The 23,856-nt window shown below is 59.2% G+C and overlaps 2 protein-coding genes across 4 annotated transcripts in view; one reads left to right on the top strand and one right to left on the bottom strand.

Annotated features, from left to right (window-relative positions):
• Nucleotides 1-4,149, top strand: part of NCOR2 (nuclear receptor corepressor 2) — a gene marked incomplete at both ends in the record, with an annotated part of 118,931 nt that extends 114,782 nt beyond the window's left edge. For 2 of the 3 annotated variants that reach the window (XM_080717515.1, XM_080717514.1), the window contains 3 exons: nt 1,877-2,104; nt 2,743-2,922; nt 3,974-4,149. In XM_080717515.1, the coding sequence (XP_080573641.1) occupies nt 1,877-2,104; nt 2,743-2,922; nt 3,974-4,149 (584 nt within the window). The remainder of the gene's footprint in view (nt 1-1,876; nt 2,105-2,742; nt 2,923-3,973) is intronic. The other variant, XM_080717516.1, reaches the window with a different exon arrangement.
• A 6,503-nt stretch (nt 4,150-10,652) lies between these two features.
• RFLNA (refilin A) lies at nt 10,653-19,986 on the bottom strand (the record flags this gene model as incomplete). Its single annotated transcript, XM_080717601.1, has 3 exons — nt 10,653-11,064; nt 12,078-12,169; nt 19,780-19,986. 3 exons carry the CDS (start codon nt 19,984-19,986, stop codon nt 10,653-10,655), a joined length of 711 nt encoding a protein of 236 aa, XP_080573727.1.
• Nucleotides 19,987-23,856: the final 3,870 nt, after the last annotated feature.

The raw sequence follows: 23,856 nt of genomic DNA, 5'->3' as shown, positions 1-23,856 counted from the left end.
CGCAGGTCAAGGCCAGACTCAGCAAGTAATGAGCTGCTCATCAACCTAGCGAGACCCTGTTTCAAAATAAAAATAAAACAGGCCTGGGAGCGTAACTCGGAGGTCGAATGCCCCTGGGTCCAAACCCCTGTGCCACCAAAAAGAAATTTTTTAAATTAATGGACCCATAAAGTGGAAATGTGCTAAAACTTATATGCAAATTTGATTTATTTTTCTTCTTAAGCAATTTAGCCCATGAAAAAAGAATTTTCCAGGCCCCTGATCCTGGAGCTCAGACTTTGCTTGCTAAGCAGAGAAGGTGGCGCCGGGCCCAGCTCGACCGGGCTGAGGCTCGTGACCCTAGGGAGAAGACTCCGGGTCTCCTGGTGACACCCGAAGGCCCAGCCCTGGGCCTCCCTATGGTTTCTGAACGTGCAGGGTTATAAACCGCTGTTTGTTTTGTTTTTTACACGTTCACCTCTGGTGAAATTTTGCTTTTTCTTGATGAACGTGGCTTTTTTGCTAAGTCTAATGGAATGCGACCCAGATACCACTCGGCCGGTGCTGGGCCGGCCCTGGCCGCCAGCAGGCCAGGACCCAAGGGAAGGCAGCCACCGGGCGCTGGGCCTTACGGCGGCCGCGGCACTCCTGGCGGTGGGAGGACCCCACCGATTTAGACGCTTGAAACACCCAGTCTAGGCCGGGCGTGGGGCGCGGACTTGTCATCCCAGTACCTGGGAGGCTGACACAGGAGGCTCGCGGCTCACGGCCAGCCTCAGCCACTCAGGCCCTTTACAACTCAGTGAGACCCTGTTTCAAAATAAAGAATGAAAAATAGCGCTGGTGGTGTAGCTCCGAGGGAAAATGCCTCTGGGTTCCATCCTTGGTATGGCAAAAAAAACGGTCCATTCGAGCGTGAGACCAAGGGTTCACGGGAGCAGTGCCCCCGGCAGGCAGGATGGGGGCACTCGGGAGCTTTGGAAAGCACATCTGGGTTGGAAAATCAGGAAATGCTAAGAAACACCTGACTGGGGTTTGCAGAAGCCCCTAAGAACGGCGCTCCGGCATGATGGGATCGCACAGCGGGGTCGGTGCGCTTACTGGAGCGGGGTCGGTGCGCTTACTGGACCGGGGCGGCATCGGCCCTGGCTCCGCCCTGCCCCCTCCCCGCACGTAACTGCATGGCTCCAACCCCCCCGGCCGGCCGCGCCTCTGCACTGCTTTCTCCTCTGGCGCCGTAGGGCGGGAGGTGAGGTAGGCCCAACTCTGGTCAGGCGGGGACCATGGTCCCTCCCCGGCCCCACCAACCTAGAGGACCCAGGCTGGACCCTTGCCCCAGCAGCCCCCTCCCCAAACAGGACAGCTTCGTGTCCTTGTTTTTTTTTTTGAGGGTATTGAACTTCCAAGTGATGCCCCCAGCCCTTTATTTTTATATTTTGCTTTTGAAATAGGGTCTCGCCAGGTTACTCAGAGCCTTGCTACATTGCTGAGGCTGTCCTCCAACCTGAGCTCCTCCTGCCTCAGCCTCCCAAGTACCAGGACGTAGGCAAGCGTGCGCCACCACGCCCAGCTTGTCTCCACTTTTAAGGCCACTTGGGGTTCAGGAAAAAAAATAGGGGCAAAGTAGAAATGAAGCTGGGGGGCCATATCCTGCCACCCCGGGGGTGCCTAGGAGCTCCGGGACCCGAGTCAGGAGCCCCCCCCAAAAAAACATCACCACCCTGCAGGAAAAAGAAGGGAGGGAAATAAAGAGATGGGTTGCTTTGCCAAAATGTGTTCACTGTGTTTCTCTTTCTACTCTCCCCTCCCCCTCCCCTTCTCCCTCCTTCCCCCTCCCTTCTCTCCCTCTCTCTCCCTCCGGCTCCTGTGTGCCCGTCCGTCCATCTGTCCCTCCCAGGCCTCATGACCTGTAGGAGCCAGGCGGTGCAGGAGCACGCTAGCACCAACCTGGGGCTGGAGGCCATTATTAGAAAGGCACTTATGGGTAAATATGAGCAGTGGGACGAGCCCCCGCCGCTCAGCGCCCACGCTTTTAACCCTCTGACCGCCAGTGCCGGCCTGCCCGCTGCCGCTCTGCCCGTAACCGCTGCTGACGGACGGAGCGACCACACGCTCACCTCGCCAGGTCTGCAGGCCTCTCCCCGCCCGCCCGTCCAGGTGTCATTAACCCACCGCCCCACAGCCCCGGCTTCCCGGCTTGATGGCCCTCGTGCGTTTTGTTCTGTTGACGCGTGCCCGTGTCTCGTGTCTCGAGGCTAATCCGAGGCCGAGCTGACACCCCGGCGCTGCGCCCCTGCCTGCCCACCAGACCCTAGGGCCTCCGCTGCTTCCCTGGCTCAGGCCGTGACCCTCACCCTGACCCGCTGGGCATCCCGGGGGCGGCAGGCTGGAGTGGGACCCACTGTGCTAAGGGGTGGGGCTGGCAGGAGGTGGGGCCGTCGTATCCCCAAAGGAGGTCCAGTGTCCATGTCCATCCCCGGAGCCGGAGGGCCAGCGCTCGCCCACCCGGCGGCCACCACTGCCTGCCGCTCCCGAGCAGAATGCTTGGTCAGCTGTCCAACCTGGCACAGAGGCCTCAGGGTTCTGGACTCCCAGCAGGCTCAGGTCTGGCCCCGGGGTCCTGGCTTCTCTGCAGAGGCCAGCAGCCCGTCCAGCGCCAGTGCCACCCTGGTCCTGCTGGGCCTCCCCCACCCACTGCCCCTCTGCACCCACGCTGCCATCCCGTGGTCCAACGCAGCCCCTTCCCACTCTGTCCCCCTGCAGGTGGAGCGGGAAAGGCCAAGGTCTCCGGCAGACCCAGCAGCCGGAAGGCCAAGTCCCCGGCCCCAGGCCTGGCGGCTGGAGACCGGCCGCCCTCCGTCTCCTCGGTGCACTCGGAGGGGGACTGCAGCCGCCGGACGCCGCTCACCAGCCGCGTGTGGGAGGACCGGCCCTCCTCTGCAGGCGAGCACCCCTGGGGGCTGGGGCACTGAGCAGGCATGGGCCGGGGCTGTAGGAAGAGGAGAGCCTGCGTTCCTGTGCTGGCACACACCGGTCACCCCAGGCCTTGGGAGGCTGAGACAGGAGGATCGCGCCTTCGCAGCCAGCCTCAGCAACTTAGTGAGGCCCTGTTTCAAAATAAAGAATAAAAAATTGGGCTGGGGGTGTAGTTCGAAGATAGAATGCCCCTGGGTTCCATCCCTAGTTACCCCCCCACATACACACACAATAGGGCTGGAGATATAGCTCAGAGGTAGAATATCTCAGATCTTAATCCCTAGTGCCAAGCCAGGCATGGTAGCACACACTTGTAATCCCAGTACTTGGGGGGCTCAGACAGGAGGATCGGGGCCCGCGGACAGCCTCAGCTACTTAGTGAGGCCCTCTGCAACTCAGTGAGACCCTGTTTCAAAATAAAGAATAAAAAGATAGGGCTGGGGGTGTAGCTCAGAGGTAGAATGCCCCTGGATTCGACCCCCAGTTCTGCAAAAAAAAAAAAAAAAAAATTTTCTAGTGCCACAAGAATAAAATCTTCCAGTGTTCATAGATATTTAGAATTTATTTTTGTGGATTATTTAAGTAGGAGAAGAAGGCTTCATTGTAGGAGTTCAGACGGAAGGCCGCAGGGGCCTGGCTGGGGCCAATGGCAGAGAGAAAGACAGGCAGGCAGTTGTTTTTAGTTTTTATTTGTAGTTCTGGGGATCCAACCCAGGACACTCTACCATGGAGCTCCACCACCCCCAACACTTTTTATTTAACTTTGAGACAGGGTTCTGCTAAGTTGCCCGGGCTGGTCTCAAACCCGCAGTCCTCCCTCCTCAGCCTCCCAGTCTCTGGGACTATGTGTGCACCAGCTGAGGCAGCCGGCGTTGAGGGGTCTCCCAGCAGTTAGGAGGCCCCAGATGGCTGTTGAACAGAGGCCAGAGCGTGGGTCCAGGCACAGCGGGCCGGCGGGCAGTGGCCAGGGTCCTCCCAGCTCAGTGGCGTCTCTGAGCCGACCCCGTCTTCCCCGCAGGCTCCACACCGTTCCCCTACAACCCCTTGATCATGCGGCTCCAGGCGGGCGTCATGGCCTCCCCGCCCGGCCTCCCCACGGGCAGCGGGCCCCTGGCCGGCCCACACCACGCCTGGGACGAGGAGCCCAAGCCCCTCCTGTGCTCGCAGTACGAGACGCTCTCTGACAGCGAGTGACTCCCCACAGCGCCGGGTGCGGCCCGGCAGGAGCAGCCCCTACGGAGGAAGGACCTCCGCGTCCACCCGCCGCCCGCCCGCCCGTCCGTCTGTCCACCCCAAGCCGGCGCCCTTGCCTGTCTAAAAGCCTTAACTACGACTCCCGCCCTGGCTGGCCCTGTGCAGTGACCTTACTCAGGGGATGTTTACCTGGTGCTGGGGAGGGGGGGAGGGCAGCGGGCCGGGGAGGGGCCCGGAGAGCGCCTGGCGGCCACACGCACACAGCCAGGGACCCAAAAGGATGACCACGTTCCTCCGCGCCACCGCCTCGCCTGATGCATTTGGAACCAAAGTCTAGACTGAGCTAGCAGCCCTGCACCCTCCCTCTTCCTCCCCTCCCGCTTAACGCTCTGGACAGACGGACACAGGCCCTGGCCAGCCCCCCGCAGAGACTGCCCGGCGGGAGCGCTGGAAACCGAGTCGACCAGGCGGCCGACGGAAGGGCCGGGTGCGGCCTGGGGCGAGAGGCTTCTCCGAGGAACTAGACTGTGCTTCTTTTGATCACACGGTGTGTCGCAGCGGTGGGAGGGAGAGGCTGATGTAAATGATGTATTGGTTTACAGGGTATATTTTTGATACCTTCAGTGAATTAATCCAGATGTTTTACACACGAAAGGACTTAACCCAGTATTATTGCTGCTGCGCTTTCGATCTCTGCTTACCGTGCAAGAGGCGTGTGCAGGCCCACGGAGGTCAGGCGGCGGCCCCACCGTCCACGGGGCCGAGGGGGCGGGCCGCCGGCTCACGAGCCCCGTGTCCTCCCTCCCTCCCTGCCTGGGGCAGAATGGACTTGATGCGTACTCTGTGGCCGCCGTCTGCGCCCAGCGGTGGCCATCTGTCATTTACACACGTTCTAATTAAAAAGCAAATTATACTCGAGGTACGAAGGTTTCTTCTCTGCTTTGAACTGGATGGCAAGGAGAGCAGGCGACTGGGAGGTCGACAGGCGGAGGGAGCGTGGCCCGGAAGGCCGCGGCGGTGCCCCCGACTGGTCACTGCCGAGGATTCACACCGTAGGGCATTCAGTAATCACACTCGGGAAGCAGGTGTTGAGTGTTCACACCACGTGAGGCAGTGGGTGTTCACACCCGCGGTGGGCCTGTCTGGTGTTTACACCCATGCAGAGAATGTCTGAGCCGCTCACACCTGCGGCGGGCCTGTTTGATATTCATGCCATAGGGGCTGTCCGCTAGTCACACCTGGGACGCACTGTCAAGTATCGCGGCTGTGTGTGAAGTCAGGGTGTTCACACCCATGGCGAGCCTGTTTTTATATTTACACCATCGTGGAGACCAGTGTCCACAGCTATGATGATGTGTTCACACCCATCCCGCGAAGGCGTGGGGTGTGACCCGCACCTGTGGTGAGCCTGTTTGGTATTCGTACCTATCCAGTGAAGGTGTGGGGTATTCACACCCATTGCTGGCTTTTTAGATATTAACACCTATCCCCTGAAACTGAGGTGTTCATACCCATGGTGAAGTTATCAAGATTTCACACCCATGAGGAAGGTGACCCAGATACCTCTCAGGTCTTGTGTGTGTGTGTGTGTGTGTGTGCTGGGGGTGGAACCCAGGAGCATTCTACCCCCTAGCTACACCCAGCTCTTTGCTCTTTATTTATTTATTTGTTTATTTTTTGGTGGTACTGGGGTTCCTGGAAGCCCTTCTACCTCCGGGCTACACTCCCAGACCTATTTTTTATATTTATATTTGGAAACAGGGTCTCTTAAGCCAACACGGCTGGCTTCGAACCTGCACGATCCTCCTGTCTCCGCCTCCCAAGCACGGGGATTACAAGCGTGCGCCACCACGCCCGGCTCACCCAGCTCTTTGTTTATATATTGTTGTGGTACTGGAATTGAACCCAGGAGCATTCTACTTCTGAGCTACAACTCTAGCCCTTTTTTTTTATTTTATTTTTATTTTGAAACGGGACCTGAGTTGCTGGGGGCCTTGCTAAATTGCTCAGGCTGGCCACAAATCTGCAATCCTCTTGTCTCGGCCTCCAAAGTACTGGGGTTACCTCGTGCACAACTGTGCCCCGTTGATTTTTTGGGGGGTTGTTGTTGTATTTTTGTTTGTTTGTTTAGTGTTTTTTTTGTGTGTGTGTGTGGTACTTGGGTTCCTGGAAACCCTTCTGCCTCTGGACTACACTCCCAGACCTACTTTATATTTTATTTGGAAACAGGGTCTCTTAAACCAGCACGGCTGGCTTCGAATCTGCGAGATCCTCCTGTCTCCGCCTCCCAAGCGCGGGGATTACAAGTGTGCGCCACCACGCTGGGCTGTGTCCCGTTTTTATAACAGCAACTCACTAAGTTGGTGAGGGTCTTAAGTTGCTGTCCAACCTGCGATCCTCCTGCCTCAGGTTCCCAAGTACTGGGATTACAGACGTGTTTCACCATGCCTGGCTTTCTGTCATTCATTTATTTTATTTATTTATTTATTTATTTATTTATTTATTGTGGTATTGGTAGGGGAGAACCCAGGGGCTTTTCTACCTCCGGGCTACACTCCCAGACCTATTTTCTACTTTATTTGGAAACAGGGTCTCACTAAGTTGCTGAGAGCCTCACTCAGTAGCTGAGGCTGGCTTCGAACCTGCGCGATCCTCCTGTCTCCGCCTGCCAAGCCCGGCGACTTTCAGTTCTTAACTGTGAACTCTTCGCAATGCTGTCTTCCTGCTCTATTCATGTCAAGGAGTGAATGGATCTCCTGCGACCCCTGCTTGCTTTGAGCATCCAGCAGAAGAGCCAGTGCCTCCTCCAGCCTAGGTTGAATCAGCGGCGCCCAGCCTTTGTGTTTTGAGGTTGAATTATCTCAGGACTGTGCCGCTGCCTCCTCCGGCACAGCGGAGCTCAAAAACCTCCCTGCTTAGCCAGGTGTGGTGGCGCACGCTTGTCATCCCAGCATCCGGGAGGCTGAGACCGGAGGGTCGCGGTTCGTGGACAGCCTCAGCTACTTAGTGAGGCCCTCTGCAACTCAGTGAGACCCGGTTTCAAAATAAAGAATAAAAAATAGGGCAGGGGGTGTAGCTCGGAAGTCAAATGCCCCTGGGTTCCATCCCCAGACCCGCAAAAAAAAAAAAAAAAAAAAAAACTCCCTGCTTGGCGGCTACCTGGCTCCAGCCCCTCCTCTCCTCTCCACCTGAGGCCTGACACTCAGCCCGTTCCCAGTGAAGAGTCCCCAGGGTGGGGGCGAGGGGCAAATCTGCAAGGGTGTCAGGAGGCATCTGCCCACCTGTGCCCTGTCCCACCTGGCGGCAGGTGTGGTGTGCTGAGACTGAAAGCCACCTGCCCCTGCAACTCTGGCCAGCCTGCGCCTCTATGGCAGGTGGCAGGTCTGGGTGGCCTCAGGGCCACCTCAGAAACACCCAGGGGCCCAGGGACAGCGCTGGCCAGAGTGTGGCCTCCCGGGAGTAGAACTCGGGGCACCTTCTTCTTGCAACAGCCACGGGGTCAGCCCTGCTGTGATGATACAGGAGCCCCATGGGTCGAGAATCCCCTGGCTTGTGGGTACGTAGATGGTGGCCAGAGGTGGCACCCTCGGGGGCCTGGGGCTGCGGGAGTGTGTCCAAGACATCAGAGCCTCCCGGGGCCAGGCGGACATGTGACGTTTTATGTTTACTCTTTGGTGGTACCAGGGGTGGAACTCAGGGGCATTTTATCTCCAAGATAAACCCCAGACCTATATTATTATTTTCTTTTGAAACAGAGTCTCACTAAGTTGCAGAGGGCCTCAGTAACTTGTTAAGGCTGGCTTTGAACTTGCAGGCCTCCGGTCTCGGCCCCCCAAGTACTGGGATGACAAGTGTATCCCAAAAGCTCTTCCTTTTAAAAGGCGGTCAGCCTCCAGGCCCCAGCGGCATCAGGGTGCCGGCCTTGGCCCACCCAGGGACCGATGGCCGCCAGCTCCCAGGCTAGTGCGCCGGGCCGCCACATCGGGCTGTAAAAGAGCCAACAGTAGGAACCCCAGGCTGGAGAGCTGGGCGGGCCCAAGATGCGAGTGCAAGAGAGGTATTTGCGTCCCTGCTGGGCTCCGCCCTGCCTCACAGAGTTCACATGGCACCAGGCCTGGCAGTGCCCTCTGTGTGACCCCGGGGGCCCTATTTGCTCCAGGGATTCGGATTCCTCCCAGCTGGGCTCGGCCAGCGCCCGGGCTGCAGTGCTGACGCCAGCCAGCAGGTGGCAGTGTGGGGTCAGTAAAGGGCCCTGTCCCTCCTCCCTGGGCTTGGACCCCAGACTGCGGCCACACTGATGGTTGGAGCCACACCCTCGCCGCATCTTGGCCCCTTCCTTCTGGCCCCAGGAAGGGGACATGGGGCTCTGTAGGAGGACCCCTGACCCACCCACCCGGAAAGCCGCAGTCCACGGGTTAACATGGTCGGGTCCCCAGGCTCAGGGTACTCAAGACAAGCCTCCCCATGACACGTCAGGGTGGCTTCCTGGAGGTGGCAGGCTGAGAGGAGGTAACCCGCGCGGGCCAAGGCTGGGACCGAGCCCAGATGGACGCAGTGGAGCCCAGGCGGACGCAGTGGAGCCCAGGCGGCTGGACATAGCAGGGGGAACGAGGAGTCTTCGGGGAGGGCTCAGCCATTGGTCAAGAAGAGAAGTGGCTGGCTTTCCAAAAGTGGAATAGTTTGGGCTTCCAAGAGCGCCGGAAGTGTTGCCAGGATGCCAGGGGGCTTGGAGAGCCTGGCACACCAAGTGTGCACGCAGTGTGGAGCAGCAGGAGGAAGGGCTGAGGGGCTGGGGACACTCGCTCCCAGTCTGTTTGGGGGTGAAACTCTCCAAGGTCTGGGGCAGGATCTAGACAGCCTCCGGGTCTGCTGGGTTTTGTGTGTGTGTGTGTGTGTGTGTGTGTGTGTGTGTGTGTGTGTGTGTGGTACTGGGATGGAGCTCAGGGGCATTCTACCTCCGAGCTACACCCCCAGCCCTATTTTTTATTCCTTATTTGGAAATAGGGTCTCACTGAGTTGCAAAGGGCCTCACTGAGTAGCTGAGACTGGCCAAGAACTGGGTCCTCCTGTCTCAGCCTCCCGAATGCTGGGATGACACGCGTGCCCACCGCGCCCGGCGTGGGGTTTTATAGGATACGTGAGCTGCTTTGGAGGAGAAGCAGGTGTGCCCTGGCTTCACCTGAAGCTCCACACACGCAGCAGGCTGGGGTCCCCCGACCCTCAGAAGTGACCCCACACGGTCCCGGGTGCAGACTCCCGGGCTAGGGGTGTAGCTCAGGGGCGAAGGGTTGCTCAGCATGCAGAGGGCCTGGGCTTCCTCCGCAACACCTTCCAAAAAAAAACTAAGGAGGAAGAGGGAAGAAAGGAAGCGGCCGGCCCCAAGCTGCCCACAGGTCCAAGTGCCCGGAGGGACCCCTGCGTTTATTGGCCAGCTCCAGGGAGTTTCTTCCTATTCCCCGAGAGCAGAGAGAGGCGGGGTCCCTCAGAAACGAACACAGGGGTGGGTCAAAGTGGGGCCCGGGGTAAATTGGTCCAGGAATGGCCCCACCCACAGAGGGACTTGGAAGCCCCTTCAGGCTTTGCACCTTTTATTAAGATAATCAATCGATTCCTTAAGTTACTTATTAACCAGAAAAGCATCTTTGGATGTCCTGCGTACAGAGAACAATATATCAGTCACTGTGCCCCTCCTCGCCCCACAGAGGGAGCTACAGCCCCAGAGGCCTCCCGCCCGCCCGGGTGGGGGGCTGCCCCCCAGCGCTGGGCACCTTCAGGCTGTGGGGGGAGGGGCGGCTCAGAGGGCAGCTCCGTGGCCATAGAGGGGTCTCTGGGGGCCACACGTTCAGGTACCGCCAGAGTGTGGGCGCCCCCGGTCCCCCGTGTGGACCCGGCTGGCCCCAGAGAGCCGGAGCCCGGCAGATCCGCAGCACTCAGGAATCTCAGGTCTTCGGTCGCACGGATGCCGAAGGCCCGAGGCGGGCAGCCGGACCCCATGGCTTCTCCTGGAGCCCACAGCTGAACTCCGGAGTCAAGTCCAGGGTGTAGACAGGTGTAGACAAGTCCCTGGAGTCAAGTCCCGGGTGTCTACGGTATAGACAGGCCTTGGCCAGGGACGCCCAGCAGGGGAGCCTCCAGAGCACCGACTCCAGAGGGCTCCGTGGGGAGAGGCCAGCCTGGGATCTTCCCTGGGAGGCCCCAGGGCCCTGGAACGGCTCAGCTCCAGACACTTTCCAGGAGTCCCCAGCCCCGAGTAAGGACACCAGCCCAGCCCGGTCCTGCTGCTCAGTCCCACCCAAGCCGCGGCCCCTGGCTGCTGCCCGGGGCACTGGGCTGGGGGAGCCGCGCATTTGAAAGGCTCATTTTGAACTCTCCCCGAGCCCGAGCAGGGTGAGGCTTCAGAGCCAGGTCGCGGGCGGGCGAGGCTGGGACGCCTCCATCCTTCCGAGGGTGCTGAGACGCGCTCCTGTCCCTCCCTGGCACCGCCTCGCCTACTTGAGAGCCAGTCAGAGATGTGTCGATGGCGATGTGCGGCCCGGGCCGGGCAGGCTGCCAGGCCGTGCTCCGGGCGGGCGGGGCTCCGCCGGGCTCCTGGCCTCAGAGCGCCGTGGGGGCCCGGGGGCTCCGCAGAGCTGCAGCCGCACACTGGCAGAGAACCAGCGGCGCGGCCGGCCCTGGCTGCAGCTCAGGGTGGTGCAGAAGGAGCTCCGGGCGTGCTTGGGGAAGATGATGGTGGTGCTGCCGAAGTGGAGGGCGCGCGGCCGCGGCTCCAGGGTCAGCTGGCTGCGGTAGCTGCGCCAGGTGCAGTTGGGCGCCGCCATGACGGTCTCGCTGTAGGCCGTGACCGTGGGCACCGGCGCGTAGAACACCTTGTCCCGGAAGTGCTTCTCGGAGGCATACCTGACCTCCGAATTGCAGCTGGGAAGAGGGAGGGACAGCAAGGTCAAGGGTACATCAAGGTCAAAGACAGGAAGGTCCCAGGAAAGGCCCAGGGGCTGTTCCAGTTGGAGATGGCGCATCCCTGTAATCCCAGGGCTTGGGAGGCTGGGACGGGAGGATCGGAGGTTCAAGACCAGCCTCAGCTACTTAGGGAGGCTCTTGGCAATTTCCAAATAGAAAATAAGGCTGGGGGTGTAGCTCAGAGTTAGAATGCCCCCGGATTCAATCCCCAGTACCAAAAGTAATAATAATAGTAATAATTGGGGAAACCGAGGCATAAAGGGACCGAGGGGTGGAATCTGAATAGGGTGTTGTCAACTCAGTGAGACCCTCTTTCAAAATAAAACATAAAATGGACGTGGTGGCGCACGCTTGTAATCCCAGTACTTGGGAGGCTGAGACAGGAGGATCGCGGTTCAGGAACAGCCTCAGCTACTCAGTGAGGCCCTTTGCAACTCAGTGAGACCCTGTTTTAAAGTAAAGAATAAAAAATAGGGCTGGGGGTGTAGCTCGGAGGTAGAATGCCCCTGGGTTCCATCCCAGTACTGCAAAAAAAAAAAAAGGGCTGGAGGTGTAGCGTTCCTGGGTTCAACCCCCAATGCCCAAAACACGATGGGGGTGCTGCGGCCTGGAGTGTCCTGACTTTGGCCTGGGAGCTGTGGTCTCAGGAGTGTCAGGTTTGCATAAACGCATCGTAGTATTGGGGGGCTAAAGGGCAGGGCGTCCGCGCTCACCTTCTCTCTGTGGTTCCCGAAAAAGTTCCTGTTTACGTTAAAAAATAATAATAAATAAATCAATAAACCAGGAGAAATCTCCATGCAGCAGGCACACGGGCCGTGGGCTTGGGTGCTCACAGGTGGCCGGAACTGTCCTTAAAAGTTCTTTTCTTTCTTGTAACTTTTCCACCAGGGTGATGGTTTATCAAAGTAAGTTTCTCAGAAAGCCCCCCCAGCCCCCTTAGGCCCCCGAGGCAGCGCCTGTCCCCCGCTCACCGGATTTCCTGCGCGGGCTCCGGGTCCACTTCAATGCCCTCACCGAAGAACACGGGCAGCATGCGGGGCCTCGTCCCGGGGGCCGGCGGGCTCTGAGGAGGGAGCCGCGGGCTGGGGTCACCTGCCCCGTCCAGCCCTGGCCGGGTCTGCCAGCCGGCTGTGTGGTCCATCCCAGCATTGCTCTGCTCCATCGCGACCCCCGGCCCCACCCTCCAGCCTGTACCCCAGTTCCCAGACATCTCACAAAGGGACCTGGGAACGGTCTAGCCTCAGCCCCCCCCCCCCCCGGGCCGCAGCAAGCCCTGGGCCCAGGCTAGAGTCCTCCAGACCCAGGCCACCTGGGCGCCCGGGTGACTGAGGAGCTGGGGTTGTACTCCTCCTAGGGGAACGCCATGGTCCCTCCAGAGAGGTGGAGGCCCAGCTGCACCCAGGTCTGCGTTACACCTGACGCTAGGCCTGGCCAGGACCTCAGAAGGGCACAGGGAGCCAGCCCAAAGACCACCGTCCCGGGAGGGCGCCGCGCACCCTGGCCGCGCCTACCCAGCATCCACCTCTTCCCGAAACAGCCCAGCATCCTCCCCAGGACAAGGACGGGTTTAGCCCTGGCCTGTGGCCCATGTGGGAGTGAGGAACCGACCTCGTGTTCAGCCAGAGACCTCCCTAAGCTGCTTAACGTGCGGAGGGCGAGTGGCCAGCTTTCCCCCCGCGTGGGAAAAACTCATCTGGACATGAAGCCACACCAGAGACCGTAAGGGATCGAACACCAGGAAAGATGCAGTCTTGCCCGTGTCGTTTGAGCGCCTGGATCAAGCCCTGCCTGAAGCTGCCTGCCCTGCCCCAAATTGATTCCGAAAACACAGACCTGATGCCTAAGGCCCAGCACGTAGTCAGTCCTTCTGCCCTCCACCTCTCCATCCTTCCCCCCAAAGGGCTCTTCACCCAGACAGCTTCCGGGTCTCCTTCCTCCTCTCACACATTCCAGGAAAAGCCCCGCGGTCCGCAGCTGGGAGCCCTGCAGTAGCACTGGAGCCCTTCCTCTTCTCTGAGGTTTTGATTTTAGAGGTTTTAGTGACCCATGGTCAGCTCCAGTCCGAACTCAATTCATGTTTTATTCGTGTTTTAAGTAAGTGTGTGTGTTACTGGGGATTGAACCCAGGGACATTCTACCTCTGAGCGACATACCCCCCCCCCAGCCCTTTTATTTTTTATTTTCATTTCAAAACAGGGTCTCACTAAGTTGCTGAGGCTGGCCTCCAACCTGCAATCCTCCTATCTCAGGCTCCCAAACACTGGGATTTCAGGCCATTTCTATTGTATTAAACCACCACAGGAGAGCGAGCTCCGGGCCTGGCCTCCTGGCTCCTCTGGCCGTCAGAGTCTGGCTGTCCCAGGCCAACAACCCTCATTTATGAAGACTCAGGCTCTTCTGGGTTCCGCCCTCCCGGGCAGGAAGAGCTCAGCCAGGCGCAGGTCTGTTCATTCCTTACCCGAGACCCGGTCACTCGCGGGCCTCCCCACGCCCCAGCCTCTGGCACCCGGGCGAGGCTTACTATACTGTTCATAAAGAGGCCGCAGCAAGGCCCGCCCCTGCTCCTCTGGGTTCCTGCCTTCTTGGCTGGTGTCCTGATTGTCCTGGGGCCCCGGGGGCATGGGGGACCAGACCACAGCCCCCGGCAGCCCCCGCGGCTCTGCGTGAAGTCGGTGTTGACCAGCTGCCAGCCCCACAGCTTGGCGTTGACAGAAATAATATTGTCTCTCCAAAAGGCATTTCCCCAAATGCACACCGCGCGTGCGCGTGCTGAGCGCCCCCCGGGCCGGGGCTGTGTGCGGGTCCCAGACACACAGCGCCTCGCAGGCCTCTTCTTGTACAAAAGCCGGGGACAGAGGCCACCGGAGAGGAGAGAGCGCAATGCTGGGTGAGGGTGGTATGAGCTTTGGGTGCAAAGTTTTGGGGCAATTTTCAGTCCAGACAAGTGGGCGGGCTGCAGGGAGTGTGTCGTGGGGGGGATGCTGCTGCTTTTGACCCATACACGTCCCCCAAAAAACACATCCCCAAGACACACCCATTCCTAAGCCTTCGGCGCCACAAGCAGGGTCCCTATCCAGGCCCCCAGAGCAGCCCGGAATGCAGAACCGGACAAACCCTCCCCGGCCGCCCCAGCCTGGGCCTCGGGCAGCGAGACGGCAGCCCTGTTTGGCCGGATCTCGCTCCGACGGGCTGCCAGGCCGGCAGACAAGGCTCGATTCACAGGCTGGGCCAGGAGCCCGCTCGGGGGCTCTGTGTGCCAAAGGGGCCCACTTGGAAAAACATCTCCAGCCTGCCCGAGCTGGAGGCGCCTTGGAGATAGACACAGGGACCTGCAAAAACCAGGTGCGGGGACGGCGGTGGCGAGGCCGCGAGGAAGTCCACAAGGTCGCTGGCTTGGGGCTCAGGGGACAGTGCCTAAGGGCAGGCACCAGGCCATCGGAAGTTGTGAGGCCGCGCTGTCCTGGCCCGGGGTTATTTTATCAACAGCACAGCAGCGGCGGCCTGCGGGGCCAGCCAGCCAGAAAGCAGGCACAGAAAGTGCCTCTGAAGGCCAGGAAGGCCTGCTGCTGGCCCCGGTGGGGCTGCCAGCCACGCTGGAACTCGACACCCCTCAGGGACTGGGTCACAGGACACCAGGGATCTCAGGGTGGGGGACAGAGTGGGATCAGGCACACTGCAGCATAAGCCAGGGTCCTCCTATGTCCCACAGCTTGCCAGAACGTGTCCACCCTGCTGCGCCTGGGCCTGCTCTATTACGGGGCCTGTGCCATCCGTGGGCCCGGCACAGGGTGAGGGACTGTCCCAGAGGTCCAGTTTCCTGGTGGGATCAGCCTCAGGGCTCAGACATAGAGAAAAGCAAGCAGCTAAGACCCAAGGGGCAGACCTCCAAGGCCCCCGAGTCTTCCTGCCCCGTGTGTGAACCCACAGAGCCGGCCGGGCAGAGGGATCCAGCTGCTTCCTGAGCCCAGGGCAGCCGGTCCAGCAGGCGGACGCCCTGCCGCATGGGCAGCCCGAGGGCGCCAGTCTGGAGGACAGGCTGAGCCCCGCAGGCCCCGCCAGGGACTGGCAGGCCCTCCCCAGGATGCAAGCTTGGGCGCCCTGCGGCTCAGCCCTGGCTGGCGGCTGCCCAGGCCACAGCAGGGAGAGACCCACGCTGGGTAGGTAGACAGCTCTGTTCCTCGCCGCGACACAGACGCCCCACCTGCCAGGGCGGTGACACACAGGGAAGACCCCGCCAGCGGAAGGGACAGGACAGCCTAGCTCTGGGAGGACTGCGGTGGCCTTCCTCGGGGCCAGGACTCCTTGCTGTTGACCCTGGAATTGGAGTTGATTGTCTTAGGTGTACACTGGTAGAAGTGCGTGTGTGTGTGTGTGTGTGTGTGTGTGTGTGTGTGTGTGTGTGTGTGTGGTTCTGGGGATGGAACCAAGGGGCCATCTACCTCTGAGCTACACCCCAAACTTATTTTATTTTATTAATTTATTTATTTGGTGGTACCGGGGTCCCTGGAAACCCTTCTACCTCCGGGCTACACTCCCAGACCTATTTTATATTTTTTTTTACTTGGAAACGGTCTTTTAAGCCAGAGCGGCTGGCTTCGAACCTGCACGATCCTCCTGTCTCCGCTTCCCAAGCGCGGGGATTACAAGTGTGCACCACCACGCCTGGCATTTCTTTTATTTTTTGAAACTGGGTCTCGCTAGGTTGCTGAGGCTGTCATGGAACTTACGATCCTCCTCTCAGCCTCCCAGGGACTGGGATGACAAGCGTGCGCCACCTGCCCAGCTAGAATGCCTTCTGAGGCCAAGAGCTCCCACGCCGGGCTACGGCTGACCCTGACCCCCACGCACAAGGATGGTGGTGGGGAAGGGCGCCGCAGCCCAGGCTCCCCTCCAAGGCCTTGCTGCGGACGCACCCCGGCCAGCACGGGGCTCTCTTTCTTCTTGCTTCCCCGACTGCGACCCATCAGATAGCACCTTAGGACTGTGGAAACACAAGGCCTATTTGGGGGGATTTCAGGAGACCCCAAAGTACCAGACCATTCCTTGGATTATTACAAGGGCCCAGCGCAGAGCCCAAGGGTCTGACACCCAACGGAGGGACACATAAATACAGAGAGAGCCGGCGCGGTGGCCACGCTTGTCATCCCCGCGCTTGGGAGGCGGAGACAGGAGGATCGCGCAGGTTCGAAGCCAGCCTCAGCTGCTGAGTGAGGTTCTCAGCAACTTAGCGAGACCCTGTTTCCAAATAAAATAGGGCTGGGGGTGGAGCTCAGAGGCAAAATGCCCCTGGGTTCAATTCTTAGGACCATCATAAGTAAATAAGTAAAGCGGACACGGTGGCTCATGCCTGTATCCCAGTGCTTGGGAGGCTGAGGCAGGAGGATCGCAAGCGGCAGCCGGCCTCAGCAATTTAGCGAGGCCCTGCACAATGTAGAGCCTGTTTCCACATAAAAAATAGAACTGGGGGTGTAGCTCAGAGGGAGAATGCCCCTGGGTTCAGTCCTCACCACCGAACACCAAAGTTAAACAAATTCACAGGGACTCAGCTCCCGGGGCGAAGCTTCTCCCTCCTCCCTCCCTCCTCCTTCGGCGCGGCCTCCCCCACCGGAACTCCCAGAGGCCTTTGCTGGTCAGGAACACACCTGGGAGCCTGCTCAGGGTCAGAGGGATGACCGCGCCTCTCTCCTCCCTCTGCCCATCCGTCCACCTGTGTGTATTTGTCCGTCCATCTGTCCTATTTATCCATCTGTTAACTTATTTATTTATTTATTTTGCAGTACTGGGGATGGAACCCAGGGGCATTTGATCTCCAAGCTACACCCCCAGCCCAATTTTTTATTCTTTATTTGGAAACCAGGTCTCACTGAGCTGTAAAGGGCCTCGCTAAGTAGCTGAGGCTGTCCTCGAACCGCGATCCTCCTGTCTCAGCCTCCCGAATGCTGGGATTACAAGTGTGCCCACCGCGCTACCCATCTGTTAATTTATCCATCCATCCATCCATCCATCCATCCATCCATCCATCCATCCATCCGTGTATCCGTCCTATTTATCCATCTGTCCATTTATTCAGTCATCCGTCTGTCTGTCCACCCCTCTGTCCGACTTCTACCTGCACGCCTCATAGATCTGACCCGAAAGCTCTTTCTCTTTGAGCACGCTGCCGACGGGGCGAGGGGCTGGGGAGGTCAGAGGACCCCGCATCTGAGGGGCCATGACGGCGCAGGGCTGGGTCCCTGGCCTGCTACTGGGGGCTCTCCTCCTAAGCGTGCGCCCCCAGGACACCCCGGACCACATCCCCGGCGCCTTCCTGAGGGCGGGAAGACAGGATGGACGGGGCCAGATCACAGACGGCTCCTACCCGCATCCGGGGACGGGCATCTGCCTCGTGGCCTCCTTCTCACAGCCCCAAACGCCAACAGCTCCACACGGCCAAATGGCGAGGCAGGACAGGACGCTGGGTGGCCACTCTGCCTGGACACAGGCTAGGCCCCGGGACCAAGGCAGCAGGGCCAGGTCTGCCTTTGGGTGCCGCAGCCCTTGGTAGCTTAGGGGTCTGGGATGAAGGCAGCCCCAGGCCCCGAGGCAGCTCGCTGTCCTGGACTCGGGGCGAGCACAGGCGCCATGCTGGCCGAGACAGGTCCACGTCGATGCTAGGGCCACGCTTTGCCCGCCCTACCCCCTCCCATCCTCATCTCTGATTTGGGTTTCCATTTGGGCTAATGGTTTTTTTAAAAACAGAACAGTCCCTGGGCACAGTGGTACACGCTTATAATCCCAGCATTCAAGAGGCTGAGACTAGAGGATCACGGTTCGAGGACAGCCTCAGCTACTTAGTGAGGCCCTCTGCAACTTAGTGAGCCCCTGCTTCCAAATAAGATAGGTCTGGAGGTGTAGCTCAGAGGTAGAAGGCCCCTGGGTTCCATCCCCAGCACCATAAAACAAATAAATAGATAAAAATAAATGAAATGGGTTGGGAGTGTAGCTCAGAGATTGAATCCCCCTGGAGTTAACCCCCAATACCAGTAAATAAATAAATATATAAATAATAATAAATAAAGTGGGGGACCTCGCTTTAGAGGTCTGGAACCTGCGATCTTCCTGTCTCATTCACTGATAGAAGCTGCGGGGGGCCCAAGTGGCCGGGCTTGGGCAGGGCTGCGGCCAGCCCCCTGGCTAACTCCCTCGCCCCCAACTTTGAGCAGGCAGACAGCATGGGGGACTGGGCGTCAGCTCCCGTGGGGAATGGGAGGACCCGCAGGGCTGAGCCGCCTCAGAGGAAAGGGGCCGCCCGGCCAAGGCCTCTTCCGGGTACATTTGAAACCCTGGGGCTCTGGGATGGGAGAGGCAGCCCCGCCCCTTCCTCGCCAGCCGGGCATGCCTGGCAGCCCCGCCTCTGCGCTGGAGAAGCCCCTCCCGGAGTCCTCTGCACGCCGGGCACAGTTAACTTGGAGCTGCAGGCGCCGGCCAGGGCTGGGGCCAGGTGGGCGGGCCCGAAGCCCGGAGGAGGTTGCCCCTGGCAACCACTTCCTCTCCCTTTATTAAAAGCAGCGTCCCAAACCCCATAGGCACACAGGCATTTTGCTGTGTTATTTAAAAGGAACTTAAAAGTCGTTCATTTCAAAGTCATCAACAGCCAGACTAGGCGGCACGCGCCGGTCATCCCAGCACTCAGAGGCCGAGACTGGAGATTCACTTACAGGTCTGAGGCCAGCCTCGGAAACAGAGCAAGGCTTTCAGCAACCTAGTGAGACTATTTTGTCCAAACAACAAAATAATAAATAATAATTTTTTAAAAGGCTGGGGTATAGCTCGGAGGTAGAACGCCCCTGGGTTCAATCCTAGTACCACCAAGAAAAAAAAAAAAAAAAAGATATTCAGGAACCGGCAGCAAGGTCTACAGTCAGCCAAGGACCCCGGAACGGAGCTTTCAGGACACAGGATGGCACTGCGGTCACGTATCGCCCTGTGGGTACCAGGCACGATCCCCAGGGGTCCGTGAAGGGAACCGGGCCTGCGCACAGGCCTGCAGGACACCCAGGCGTGCGGCCGGCCCGAGGGCGGCGGAGAGCCACCTCGCGCCCGCTCCGCCCCAGCCAACGCTAAGCTAGACTAAGTCGGTTTCCTGACCTGGGGTTCCAACCTTCCCCAGGCGCCGCCTGGGGTCCACGTCAACATCCCTTAGCACCCCGCAGAGACAGAGACGGAGACGGGTTTGTGTCTGGGTTTGGTTAGCAAAAAAAAAAAAAAAAAAAAAAAAAAAGTTCCTGTTGGCAGCAGCAGGAGCAGCAAGGGACCCGGGGACACGCCCACGGGGCGTCTGGCCTCTCCGGAGCTCACCCGGCCGCACACAACTTCTTTGGGGATCCCAGGCCCTGTCCTCCAGCCGTGCCAGCCAGCACCCCCGTTTATGGCTGCCTGCCGGTAAGGATCCCTGCGGAGAGGCCCGCCACAACGCCAGGTCTGCGGATCTGGGGGTGAAGCTGGAAACCCCTGGTTTCCAGCTGGGGAGCCGAGCTGTCGCTGGGCCCCTCGGTCTTGGAGGGAGGGAGAAATCGGGGGGCTGGCTGGGCGTTAGCAACAGCGGGGCCTTGCGATGGATCGAGGGATCGCCCTCCAGCCCGCCGCCTGCCCGCCAGGGTCCTGGTTTCTGCAAGAGGGTGAAGTGTCCCTTACCGCTCCGGTCTCGCTGGCTCCGGGAGGCTCCGAGGAGGCGCCAGCGCCCCCGGCCCGGGCATCGAGGATCCCAGGGGCCAGGGCATAGAAGGGCGGGCTGGGGCTGGGGCTGGGGGGCAGCCCGGAGTCGGGGCTGTCCAGCAGGCCCTCACGGTTGGGCTCCTTCGAGCTGTCTTCCATGGTTTGCAGGTGCAGGTGACCCACCATGTCTGGGGGGCGCGGGGCGTGGGCCCCCAGCTGCTCGCGGGGCTCCTGAGCAGAGCACAGGCCCGTGCCCTGCGCCCCGCGCCCTGCGCCCCCGGCCCGCCCAGCCCGGCGCCTCACACCGGCCCGAGCCTCCTCTTCAAGGCGCCGCCCCAACACCCCGCCCCGGCCCGCGGCCCGCCCAGGCCCGGCTGCCAGCCACCGAGCGGACCAGGTGTGTGTCCCCACCCCGGGAGGAATGAGCCGGGGCGGCGCCCATCCGCGGGGGCGGTCACCCCAAGGAGTGGGAGGAAGGCGGCCGTGCTCAGTCTGGCTCAGGTTCAGCAGCGGGAGCGGGTTTGGACGCGTTCCATTTCGGAGAATCTGTGATGGGGGGGGCAGCCTTTATGCCTGTCAAACATCAGAATGCCCCCCCCCCACCAACGCTGCCGCGGGACCCCGTCTATACTGTCCGCACCCTGATTTGTGTCTCGATTATCTGGACACCCAGTGGGCCCCTTGGGATTCCGTGGGAAGCTTTGGATGGGGCAGTTGGGTGCGCTCCCCCCCCCCCAGAGGCAGGGACCGGCTTCTGGGGTCCTCCTCCCAGCAGGGGCCCGCTCATGAACAAGGGTCCCGCAGATCTCGGCTCCTCCCCCGGCCAGAGCAAGCACCTCTTTTCCTCCTGCCAGAGGACCCGCAGCAGGGGTCCAGCCGTTTTTTTTTTTTTCAGCCCCACCCTCTTCGTCCCCCTCCCCACCCTGGGCAGGGATGTGGGAAATGGCCTTGCCGAGGGGAGGGAGCAGGAGTGTGGGCTGTTGTCACCCAGCCTCAACAGCAAAGTGAGGCCCTCAGCACCTTAGGGAGACCCTGTTTCAAATTAAAAGAAAAAATAAGCCTGGCGTGGTGGCGCACGCTTGTAATCCCAGCACTTGGGAGGCTGAGACAGGAGGATCTCAGGTTCGAGACCAGCCTCAGCTATTTAGCGAGATCCTCGGCAATTTAGCCAGACCCTGTTTCCAAATTCAAAAAATAAAAGTAAAAAGGGCTGGGAGTAGAATGCTCCTAGGTTCAAAAATTTTTTTTCTGGGGCGCCCCTGTCTTCCCCTCCTGACCCCCAACCTCTGTGTCCAGACAGAGCCGTCCTGTCTCAGAAGCATCTTCTTGACTCTGTCACTGGGGCCTGGAAGTTTCCTGGCACCCACACAGCAAATGTCAAACACCGGGTGAGCGACCCCCCACTCCCCCTGTGACCGTGACCTCTGACCTCGGGGACCCCGCTGCAGGCCGGGGCTGCCATCCTTTGAAAGCTCCTACTGTAGAGCTTGGCTCTCTCCTGGCACCCGCAAATGTCAAAAAGGAGTAGAAAGGCCACGATTTCCATAAACTTGTTTGAGTTGAGCCCGAGGCGGGAGGCTCTGTGTGACGGGCTCCAGAGCACGGGCTGGGGTCTCAGCGGTGTGAGCCGGGCAAGAAAGGGGGGTCCCTCAAGACCTGGGGGCCTGGGCCCGGCCACAAGAACAGGCCCGAGGAAGCCAGGCGTGGTGGCGCACCTTGTAATCTCCGCGCTTGGGAGGCTGAGACAGGAGGATCGCGCAGGTTCGAAGCCAGCCTCAGCTACTTAGTGAGGCTCTCGGCAACTCAGTGAGACCCTGTTTCCAAATAAAATATAAAATAGGGCTGGGGGTGTAGTTCAGAGGTAGAATGCCCCGAGTTCAATCTGCAGTATAAATATGTATGTGTTAATATATATATATTAATCTTCAGTATATATGTATATATGTATATATAGAGAGAGGAAGAGAGTGAGCTTGAGGACCTAGAAAAATTGTGCAGAGAAAGCAGATACTGCACAGATGAGGGGTCTGGGGCTCTCGCTGGAGAGGAGACCCCCGCGCCACGCATCCCTAAGAAGGGGCACGTGTACCCAGAGGCTGTTGCGGCCACCTGCTTCTAGGAGCATCAGGTGGGGAGAAGGAAAAGGAACTGAGGGTGACCCTGAGCCCGCGCCCAGCGTCGGGGGCTCATCGCAGGCCGCTGCGCGGAGGAAGCTCAATGCTGTGATTGAGGAGGCCAGAGGTCAGCGAACGGGTGTGTGAAAAATGGGCTTTTCCTTGGGAGCCATTTGCCTCGTGGCCAATTTTTATTATTTTATTTATATTTTATTATTTATCTATTTACTTATCAGTGCTCGAACCCAGGGACATTCTACCTCCGAGCTACACTCCCAGCCCTATTTTAGTTTTCATTTGGAAAGAGCCTCTCGCTAAGTTGTTGAGGCTGGCCTCGAGCCTGCGAGCCTCCGGTCTCTGGCCCCCAAGTACTAGGCGCGCAGCACCACGCCCGGCTTCCCTGGGTAAATTTCGGACGCACCACGGTTGAGTGACGGCCAGACGCAGATGCTCCTGGCCAGGTCTCACGACAGCCTGGGTGTTGCTTTCTGATTTCTTCCAGCCCAGGCCAAAGGAGACCCCAGGAGTCCCCGCTTCCCACGCCGAGGGGCTGCTGGGAGCGGAACCGGCCGGGGCGATGGCCAGCGGACTCGGAGGTCGGCGCGGGAGGCTGCGGTCTTCTGGAAGGTTCCCAGGCTGCTGTGTATCTGATTCCTGGCCCTCCCCCATGTTCTGGCTACTGTTTTTCTAGCCTACTTAGTTCAGTGACATTCATGTGGAAAGTATCACAGCGGGTAGGAAGTTTTTGCTCAAAACCCAAAGAAGAAAAAATAAAATAAAAAAGGGCAAAGGGAAGATTAAAAAAAAAAAGATGGGTAAAGAAAGAAAAGATAGCTGAGAAATACCAAATGCTTCTGCTAAACAGTTTCCTGAGTGTTTTTGTTTTGTTTTGTTTTGTTTTTGCTTTTTGGTGGTACTGGGAGCGGAACCCAGGTGGTACTTCTGAGCTACACCCCCAGCCCCATTTTTTATTCTTTATTTTGAAATAGAGTCTCACTGAGTTGCAAAGGGCCTCACTGAGTAGCTGAGGCTGGCCTCGGAAATGTGATCCTCCTGTCTCAGCCTCCCAAATGCTGGGATTACAAGCGTGTGCCACCACGCCCGGCTCCTGGGGTTCCAAGGTATGGAATATACCCGTTTGGGGTTTACGTTTTGTGGGTGTGTGATGGGTTCTGAGCCTGGGGGGACTGCTCAGGGCACTGGACAGTGGATGGACGGTGGTCACAATTGCTGCTCCTGGGCAGGCTTGGGCAGGCAGCCCTTCCTCACCCCGAGGCTTCTGTTCAAAGAGGATGTGCTTCAGGGACGCCATGCTGGATTTTTCTCCCATTCCGGGTCTGCTCAGAAGCCTTCCCTCATCGCCTGTGACATCGGTCCCTTCCACAGACACTCTCTTCTCCCCCACCCGGTTCAACAGTTTTCCGCCCCCTAGAAGTATGGGGCGCAGTGTCTGAGTCTTCTGTCCCGGGGTGGGAGGGCTTGGGGTTGCGTTCCCCATCTGATCCGTGGCGCCTGCAGGCACAGAGCACCTACTCAGTGAACACTGGCTGCAGCCAACTGTCTCCTGATGTTAGGAGCATCTAAGAAGAAGCCAGGCGCGCTGGCACACCCTTGCAATCCCTGTACTTGGGAGGCTAAGACCGGAGGATCACAGGTTTGTGGCCAGCCTCAGCTACTTAGTGAGACCCTGTTTCAAAATAAAGAATAAGAAAAAAGGCTGGGGGTGTAGCTTGGAGGTAGAATGCTCCTAGGTTCTATCCCCAGACCCGCAAAAAAAAAAAAAAAAAAAAAAGAGTTGATGTGATTAAGTCACAAGGGCTGTGATCTCATCCTAGGCAGGTGCGGGGTGGAGAGGGGGCCTCTGGGCCGCGGCATCAGGGACTGTGCTTGTGCCTGTAAATCTCCTTGTTTTGGGGCCTCCATGATGTGAGAGCAGAGCCCT

Source organism: Muscardinus avellanarius (assembly GCF_963383645.1).
Source record: "Muscardinus avellanarius genome assembly, chromosome: 21".
Classification (NCBI taxonomy): Eukaryota; Metazoa; Chordata; class Mammalia; order Rodentia; family Gliridae; genus Muscardinus; species Muscardinus avellanarius.
This window is presented reverse-complemented; position numbering and strand designations above follow the sequence as displayed.